Source organism: Cucumis melo, chromosome 7 (assembly GCF_025177605.1).
Source record: "Cucumis melo cultivar AY chromosome 7, USDA_Cmelo_AY_1.0, whole genome shotgun sequence".
In the NCBI taxonomy this organism is placed as follows: Eukaryota; Viridiplantae; Streptophyta; class Magnoliopsida; order Cucurbitales; family Cucurbitaceae; genus Cucumis; species Cucumis melo.
The window spans coordinates 1,619,756-1,628,840 of record NC_066863.1 but is presented as its reverse complement, the minus strand read 5'-3'; the positions used below and the strand labels follow the sequence as shown (position 1 = coordinate 1,628,840).

The 9,085-nt window shown below is 35.4% G+C and overlaps 1 protein-coding gene across 4 annotated transcripts; it reads right to left on the bottom strand.

The window, feature by feature from the left end:
* Positions 1–596: 596 nt before the first annotated feature.
* LOC103493638 (endo-1,4-beta-xylanase 1-like) lies at positions 597–6,924 on the bottom strand. 4 transcript variants are annotated; one of them, XM_008454469.3, is made up of 10 exons: positions 6,776–6,924; positions 5,091–5,279; positions 4,622–4,714; positions 4,479–4,535; positions 3,928–4,295; positions 3,679–3,838; positions 3,100–3,443; positions 2,835–3,012; positions 2,197–2,733; positions 597–1,920 (listed from the first exon to the last, which is right to left on the bottom strand). In XM_008454469.3, the coding sequence occupies exons 3-10, from the start codon at positions 4,703–4,705 to the stop codon at positions 814–816; spliced, it is 2,835 nt and encodes a 944-aa protein (XP_008452691.2). In that variant the 5' UTR covers positions 4,706–4,714; positions 5,091–5,279; positions 6,776–6,924; the 3' UTR covers positions 597–813. The 4 variants fall into 4 exon arrangements, with proteins under 4 accessions (XP_008452691.2, XP_050943816.1, XP_008452693.2 ...); XM_051087859.1 differs by having other exon boundaries at positions 5,091–5,335; positions 6,776–6,896; XM_008454471.3 differs by lacking the exon at positions 6,776–6,924 and adding an exon at positions 6,476–6,649.
* Between the last annotated feature and the right edge of the window lie 2,161 nt (positions 6,925–9,085).

Sequence of the window (9,085 nt, the reverse complement as noted above, 5' to 3'; positions counted from 1 at the left end):
ATATCAAACCTTTTCATCCTTTCTTTTTCTATACGACTTCGTTTCTTTCTAAAAGAAAGAACATGTCAATTATCTTTAGTATAAGACTTAAAATATATATATGCAATAATAAGATATAAATTTGAAAGTGGAGGAAGAGATGTGGACATTGAGATGGGGTCCTCAGTGTAAACCCATGTGGGAGGTGGGGCCTAAGTGAACCAGGTATTTAGGGACAAGGATGGGACTCTCTCTGGCTCCCATTCCCATCCTCTCCTTCTTACTTTACACAAAAAATATAATAGAGATTAGAGAGGGAGAAAGTTTTTTTTTTCAGTAGATGGTGGGAGCCTATCACTTTGATTTGATGCTCTATGGGGCCCTCCCTTATACTAATTCCAATCTCTCCTCCTCCTCCTCCTCCTCCATTCCCCGGGGAAACTGCTACCATTTTTACTTGATCTCTCCCTTTCTTTTAACCCAAAACAATCGAATATTACACATTTATCATCTCTTTTCGTCCAATCCATCAACATTTATTTATGTGGACCCACCCATTTGGGCCTATACCCTACTCCAGCCCAATACTTTTTTCCTTCATTGGGCACACAACTTAATACAGGTTATTAAGGATGGTTGCGTTCAACGCAACATCACCACATTCACAAAACCAACAAACAACACGCCTGTATTTATTGTTTTGAATTGGGAATATTACAGATTGGTATATGGCAGGAAACAGGATGGGGAGGTGTTTTAATTGTACAACCCCACATCTTTTGAAATGGATGCTCAGTGCTGCTTCATGCGTTAGCAGTGGGTTTGGTTTTACTTTCACAGATCAATAGATATCTCCACAGGTGTATCTCCCTTTTCCACTATAAATGTCTTTGACGTCGTCTTGGAGCCATTAACAATCTGTACCTCGTATGTTCCTTGAAACCCTCTGAATCTGAATTCACTTTTCTCATCGATTTGTCCACTTGCATGTGCAAGCCATTCTTGCTTTAGAGCCAAGTATCGTTTCCCAGCTTCGTTGATCTCGCCTTCTGCATTCACTAAATGAGAATTGTCCCGGCACATAAACATCTCCCAAAATCCCCATAACATTATACCCTCTACTGCAGGATGAGCATAAGCCTCTCGAAGCATCACTTCTAAATCGTCGGCCCTTACGTGTTCGTTGATGGACGACACGTCGAGTTCTGTGAACCAGATTGGAAGGCCTAGAATTCCAATTTTGTCCAAAGCAGAACAAACAATTGGTCCCACTGGACAATCAATATGCCCCTGGATACCAACTCCACCCACGGGAGCCCCTTGCTCTTGTAGTTGAAGAATTTGCTCGACGTACTTCTCAGGAGAAGATCTTGCATCACATCCATCCTCAATGTGATAGTCATTCACAAATAGGAGAGCTGATGGATCGAGTTTGTTGGCGTTCTTAAACATGTCTGCCCGAATATCTTTGCCAAGATGATCTTGATAGAATGATCCATGCAACATCTCATTGTTGACATCATAGTGCCTGAACTTTCCCTTGTAGCGTGTCAATAGGCCTGTAAGGCGATTGTGAACAGCAGCCATCATATCATGCTTGTTTAAGGACTGAACCCAATGTTGCACACTATCTTGCACTTCCCAAAAGATGCAGTGACCGCGAGTCTCTATGTTGTGGCTCTTGCAAAAATCCAATAACTCATCAGCGTCCCTATAGTTAAAGTTTCCTTGTTGCGGCTCTGTCCAATACCACTTGAGCTCATTTCCAAACACAGCCCAATTGAAATTCTTCACGAAAAAGTCAACAAAATCTTCGTTGTCAATGTTTGTCCTACTAATACAAGTCCCAAAAGGGAAACTGTTCTGCATTTGTTTAACTTTTACAAAGATGCCACTGGAGCTAGACCCTAAGAACTTGAGGGTGATATCACGCTTGCGAATCTGCACTTGTCCAATTAAAATGACAAAATCGAAATTAGCAATACCAAGTTGTTGGAACCAGAAAAGTTAAGCGCGTGATGCAAAACACAAGACCTAAACTAATCAATGAATGTTAAAAACTACTTCTCCACGTCAAACTAGATAACCATTTAAGAACTGTAAAACACTTCATGCTAAAAGTACTGAACCGAGACGCTAGTTTTCATTCTTCCGGTAGTTAATGTTTTATAATTTCTTTTTCTATGTGGACTCTGTGTGTGCGAATCTAAATTTTACCTTATCTGTCTGTGTCCTCAAATATCTTAACCTTGCACGGCGATCAACAGGAAATACTTGAAGTCCAGCAACCATCAAGTCAACACTTGGAGCAGGACCTTGTACATAAACTGTTATCTTTTCTGCTTGCTTCTCAATCCTAAAGGAACCCCCAATTTCATGCCATCTATCATCACTGATTTCAACTTGCCCTCCATTGACCCATTGGTTATCCACTCCGAGTGCAACATTGACAATTTGTGCACCAGTTGCCCTAGAGCCAATCTTTACCCAGGCAGACACTTGATATGTGTGAAAGAGTTTCACCTTATCTGTTATCATTTGAGCAGGACCCATCCAAGTTTCCGTGCGATTAGTTGCAAGAATGTAGCGGCCAGTTAGAGGCTGAGAAGGGCCAAGGGGGTCTCTAGCCATGGGAGGAACAATATGCGGGGACCCAGTTCCAACACCAAGTGTACAACTTCCAAGCGGAAACCATCCATTAGTGCCATTACTTAGATTGTTGTTCTCAATTATGTTAAATCCATAGGATAGATTCTGCATAAATAAACCATGAACAATAAGTCATTCTGAAACTCACACAATAACTCAAGCATGGAAACTCATAAAATCGATTTTCAATTGCTCGTTCAAAAAACCTCAGCAGGTGGTGGGGGTGAAGAAGAAATCTTCTGTGCCTGCTTGACAACAAAACTATCAATGAGAATATCAACTCCTGAAGGTGGACCTTCAATGTAGATGACAACCTTTGATGGGGAAGCATTTAAAAGAAACTTCCCCTGTAATTGTACCCAATCCTTATCTGTTGCCTGCACACTTAATCAAATCAATTGTTTTTTAGATTCTTCATAAATGGTACAAGTTTCTTTTGTATGCGGGTGGAAGATAAAAAGAGACACTGACTTGGCAATTCCGATATATTGGTCGCGAGAATTTGGTGTTTGCACCCATAAAGTAGCCCGTACATCAGTAGAGGTGATATTATTTCCAAATACACGAACAACAGCAGCAACATCATAAGCAACCTTTCGCTGCACCCTTCCCGTGATCTCCTGCTGAATCCCATTCCAGCTTTGTAGCCGCTCTGTTGCGGAGGCAAAAAACTTACCAGACTGTGGGAGAACTTTTCCATTTCCCATTGAATCATGTAGAGCAATCTTGCATCCTCTTCCAGACCAATTTTTGAGGTAATCATCAAATTTTGGGTTCAGACTAATGTTCTCGCCACCAGCGTTGGCAATTCCAGTCTTATCATAGTCATGAAAAGAGAGTTAAGTTAAAATCAACCACAAGCTTAATTTTTTCCTGAAAGAAAAGCAGGAAATTATTATGGATGACAACAATACATATAAGAACTATCGACAAGATTCTATCGAAGTTTTGGATGTGGACTGGAAGGGTAGGCAGACAAGGGGTTTCTGAATATAATTTCTCTTACTAAATCAGAGAAGGATGAGAGGTTGCAAAAAGAAATATAATTACCTCCAATTCATTTGGACAAGTACATGTAATCTCAACGGACTGTATGAGCAAATCAATACCCGGAGAAGGCCCTTCCAGATAGAATACAACACGGTCTGGCATGGTTGACAAGGAGAATGTCCCCTCCAGCTTCTCCCACTTCTCTTTCAACACAGAAGTTCTGCATGCACTTTTTTCTATTAGTCTTCCAAATTCAATTGTTTTCTTCTCAAGGAAAAATAATGGATATAGGACAATAAAGTTAGTTACCTCCCAATGCACAAATAGTTTGTAGTAGAATCTTTGTAAACTAGCTTTAAAGTTGCCAGGACATCAACAGATCCTTGAAGGGATCCTGATACCCCAACACTTGCTGAAACTGAATAAGTAGTACCTGGGAAAATTTTGTTGGTGATTTCCTGTTCCAGTCCGTGCCAACCTTCATTTCGATCAGTAACAACAGCATACTTAGCACATGTATTGATGGATGCTTCATCCAGGTTATGTGACTCGGCCAAATTTACGTAACCATTACAGCAATTGGGGTGCCAATGTTGCAGCCCCATTGAGAAGTCATGGTTCAGTAAGATATTGGCAGCACGTGGAGGACTTAATTTGGTCAGAGCTTCTTCCACACCCTGCCATAAAAATATAAGTTATGAAGAGAAAGGAAACCATCTATATAAATAAACTTTAGTCAAAATCAGAGTTCAGCTACAGGAACCCCTTTGATCAGGAAGATCGCTATGGCATATTAGATGATAAAGGGGATCTCAGCCTGGAAAAAGAACAATTGTAAAAATGGTGAAACAAATCAGTACCTCTGGAACTCCACTAGCATTATTTTCCTGGGTGCTCATCATGGTCACAATAGAGCTCTAGCCGAATCCAAATGCAAAACCAATCGAAAGGAATAATATTAGTTAAAGAGAAATAGAGTTTCTTGAGGAAGGTTAAGTGGCACCTGTGAAGGCTTGTCACAGTCGGTGTTTTGAGGTTTGATGTTGGAAGATCGGCTCGTGAAGCAGCATGTACATGCCCTCCTCATTTATACAAACTGTAATCACATTTACGAGTAAATTCTAAGGAAAGCCAAGATCTTTTATGTTGCTGATTCAATGACAATATGTACCACAAATGATTCGACGACGTAATGCGAACCTTAGTTCGACTTTTATTGCTTTTCTTAATTGGCTAATTTGCGTCAAAAAAGTTGGAAAGTAGCAAATCAAGTCCAATTTTTCATCTAACATTATTTAGGAAGAAGGAACAATAACTTCATATCATATATATAGACAGCGTAAAACAAGGTTTAGAGTTTACTTGTTTAGATTATAGTGAGGCCTTTATTAGGTATAGTTTAAGGCACAGAACTAATGAATATAAAGTCATATTAAAAATTGGTATCAAAGCAACATGCTACTTGCCCAGACCTGAAACTGAGTAAGACTCTCACTTGGAGGCCCTGTATAATCAATCTACCAATTGTTGTGTGATGGTCGATCCCCTTAAACCAACCATCATAGTGGAATTGTTGACTCATATTCCCCTGGATCGTTACTGACCAGCCTCATAAGTTCACATATGCTTCTTCCTCATAAGTTCACGTGTCTTATACACACCTGCATATATATAATATACACACAAACTAATGATGCGAAGTCTTAATCACACAATCCTGTAATTGAGAGAATTGGCATAGAAAAAGAAATTCAAGTAAGCACTTCACATTTAAATTGAAAAAGCAAGGTACATTGTTATTAGACAGAAATAAAAATAAATAATTCAGAAGAAGAAGAAGGAGAAGAAGAAAATCAATAGAAACTGATGTATACTCAGGGAAACTGCAGATTTGAGGATCATGTAATAATTTGCAGGTCTTGATCAACTTTGGCTGCTTATATTCTAAGTTCTGTTTACACATGAAAGACACTTCCCATTTGTTCATACACGTCAGGAGTAAAGATCAGAAGACGAAGTACCAGAACAAAATATTTGATGCCCCTAAATTTCTGCCTTTATTTCTTAATAACTCTAAAGAAAGACAACGCAATTGACCAAAGGAAGGACCTGAAAAAACAGGTCAATGCCTTATAAGTATGAGACAAAGATTTATCACTTTGATGCCACCAAATTTCTGCTTCGATTTCTTAACGCCAACAAAAAGAGAATGCAACATTCTCCTTTAGAAAAAGAAACAAAAGAAATCTGGCTATGGCATTGCTAAATATAAAATAAAATTTTGAAAAGCACTACTCTATAGTTCTTCGTACTCTTCTTGCACACGGAAACTACACCTTTTACTCTTAGCATTTCCTCTTATGTCCTATCCTAGATGATAGTGGCCTGGTGGTAATCTTTTCTTGTGCCATGGACATGAATAATTAGCTTTTCCCCATCAGAAGTACCAAGCATCTCAAGTCTATTTGACACAAACGATCTCAAATGCAATCATTCATTCTAAAACTATTTCCACAAGAGTTTGAACAAAGGCTCTAATACAATGCTAGATCAACAATCAACCACTTTGTGGGGCTGGTTCTTTTTTTGTATACCCTTATATTCTTTTGTTCTTTCTCAATGAAAGTTGTTGTTTTCATTAAAAAAAAATGCTAGATCAGCAATCAACCAGAAAATTTAAGTGGAGAGTTACGGTAAATATAACAAAATTGATGCACACAATCCATCTGTGACACCCAGACGAAAATTTTCAAGCAACTGATTGACTAATTAACAACTCTACTAATGAACTAAATCAAAACAAACGAACGATTTATATTATTCTATTTACGAATCTAAAACAACCTAAACTAATTACCTTAAATCCCCAGTAATTCTCTATTTCTTATTCTTCAAAATCTCATCAACTTTTACCATGAAAGTTTTGCAGGGCATCATAAGCAATGCGATTATACCAATATTTCTGTAAGAAAAAAAATAAAAAAAATCTGCACACAATTGGCTTCTTTAAGACCTGAAGTACTCTTTGAAAAACTAAAGAAATGCCTAAAAGGAATTAAGGCAAGAAGACAGAAACGACTAAATAAATTATGGAGCTGAATCAGTTCATTTGGTAATTCATCATAAATCAAGAGAGACAAATAAACAAGATTTATACCCTGGACGTGGGAGATAAGGAGAGAGCAACATTTCATGTTCCATGCTTTCGCCGTTGACCGTTATCGTCTTGTGTAGGGTTGGGTGGGTATGCTCCGATTCGGGTTCCTAACCCAAAAGGATTCTCCGATCAGGGTTGGGTTAATAAAGTACTGATATGAAGATGTTGAAGAAAACTGAAAATGCATGGGCCAGGCCCTATTGCTGAAGTAGCTCTCATTTGCAGGCCTAAGCCCGTAAACAAATTGAGATGAATAAGTTCAATTCCAGGCCCAAACCCAATACGTCTGAACGGTTGGGGCTTAAAGAGTATAAAATGGAAAGACCACAGGATCCAACCTCGATCCGAATCGGCGTAATGACAAAAGAGTATAACACAATGATACGAAAAAAGATCGACAAACTAAACTCATTATATTTTTGGTAGTAAATAAATACACAAAATGTTAACCAAATATTAACCAAGGTCTTCTCGTGAACATCATATCTAATAATTGTGTTTAACCAAATGCTTATTAGGGGCTTGAATTTCCAACCACTTGAACATTCTAACAAAACTCATATATTTGGATTCTTATATATTTGCTAGAATACAGTTTGACATCAAATCTAAGACTTAAAGAGGTCAAACTATTTAGATATAATTTTCTTTTTAGAAATTGAAGGAAAAAAATTGTAATTATTTGTTAATGAGTATCATAATTCATTGACAATTGAAATTTAGCGAAAAGCAGGGAGCACAAGGAACGTAAAACACGGACCCCTCGAAGACCGTACCCCCTTCCAAAACTATGTTCTTTATTTATATAATATTCATCTATGTTTCTATTATAAAAATAAATGTTATATATATATATAATATATATATATATATATATTCATTAAAATAATAATAGTAACAATAATAATAATAATAATAATAATAATAAAAGCAATATTTTTGGTACTAAAAAAGTAAAAGATTCTGGACAATCTTCCTCGTCCAAGGGGCGTGTTTATTCTTGTTTGCAACTTTAATATAAAAATATCACTTTAGGGCGACTTCTCATACTTATATAAAATTACAACTTGCAATTCTTTTGTTATTATATTATTGAAGAAGATAACGTTTCTTTAAGTCATCTTGTGGATTTGTTGATTAAAATATATTCCCCAAACCTCAAGTATGTGATCAGTTAAAGTAAACATATCTTCCATGTACAAATATATATATATATATATTTGTAAACCTTTGCTTAATAATAATAAAATTACTCAAATGTTGTGAAGTGATAAATCAATCTTATCGTTTTTTAAAATCACCGGAATAACATAACATATTTTAAATAATTTTACATCAGTTCTAATTATATAAACAAAAAAAATGTGATTAGAATTAAATTATAGGTAATTAAGTATGCTATTAAAAAATGAAATTTTATCAATCTATTCTTCATATAAATTACTTGTTTAGGGTTTAGGCTTAATTTTAACAAAGAAGAAATACAACATTAGGTTGTTATCTAAGATTGTCTTCATTTTTGCTTTTTTTGAAAATTACAGAAACTTAATCCATATAATGACACTTTTCATCAGAATTAAGGATCATAAATTATATTTTACATTTTAGTTTGCAAATATGTTTGAATCCTTTTTAATTGATTACTAGATTTACATATAGGTAAGAAATTCAATTAAACTTTAACAAACATGTGATTGAATTTAATAGCATGTGAACCATGCATTTAATAAATATTCTTTTCAGAACTAAATTGCTGTTACTTTAAAATATCCAAATTTAAACAATAAGATTGTTGAAGATATTAAGATATGAAAAAAAAAACAAAAAAGAAAAAGTTGATGAAATGAGTAAAACGTTTGTGATTGAATTACTATTGAAAACAGTTTAAAGCTATTGATTTATTAATGTGGTGTATAGTGAAAATGATCGAAAGTTGGATCTGAAAATGATATCCAAAGTTGCAGTAACCTTTTGATTAATTAGGTGACTTGAAAAATAAAAGCATAATAACATTTACTTTTCTTAAAATTATTTTGGTAAAAAAAAAGTTTAAAACATATTTCAAAAGTTGCAAAGTGATATAGTTTTCAAAGTGAAATAATATTTGTTAATATAAATTTATCAACGATGGACCATATTGTTAATAGGAGTTTAACGATGACAAAATCTATCATGAATAAATTTTATTATATTTATAATTATTTAAAATTTTTATAATAAACTTAATTATTAATCTATATGGAAAGGTTTATTTCAAAATTAATTAAAAATATAAGATAAGTAGTTGGTTATATATCTTCGAATATGTCC

Excerpts from the sequence above, each read along its gene's own strand:
- LOC103493638 (XM_008454469.3), bottom strand. The coding sequence starts at position 4,705 with ATGAGGAGGGCATGTACATGCTGCTTCACGAGCCGATCTTCCAACATC. Across the intron at positions 3,839-3,927 it reads AACTATTTGTGCATTGGGAG|AACTTCTGTGTTGAAAGAGA; the intron begins GTAACTAACTTT and ends AAGTGCATGCAG. Across the intron at positions 3,444-3,678 it reads CTTGTCCAAATGAATTGGAG|ACTGGAATTGCCAACGCTGG; the intron begins GTAATTATATTT and ends GACTATGATAAG.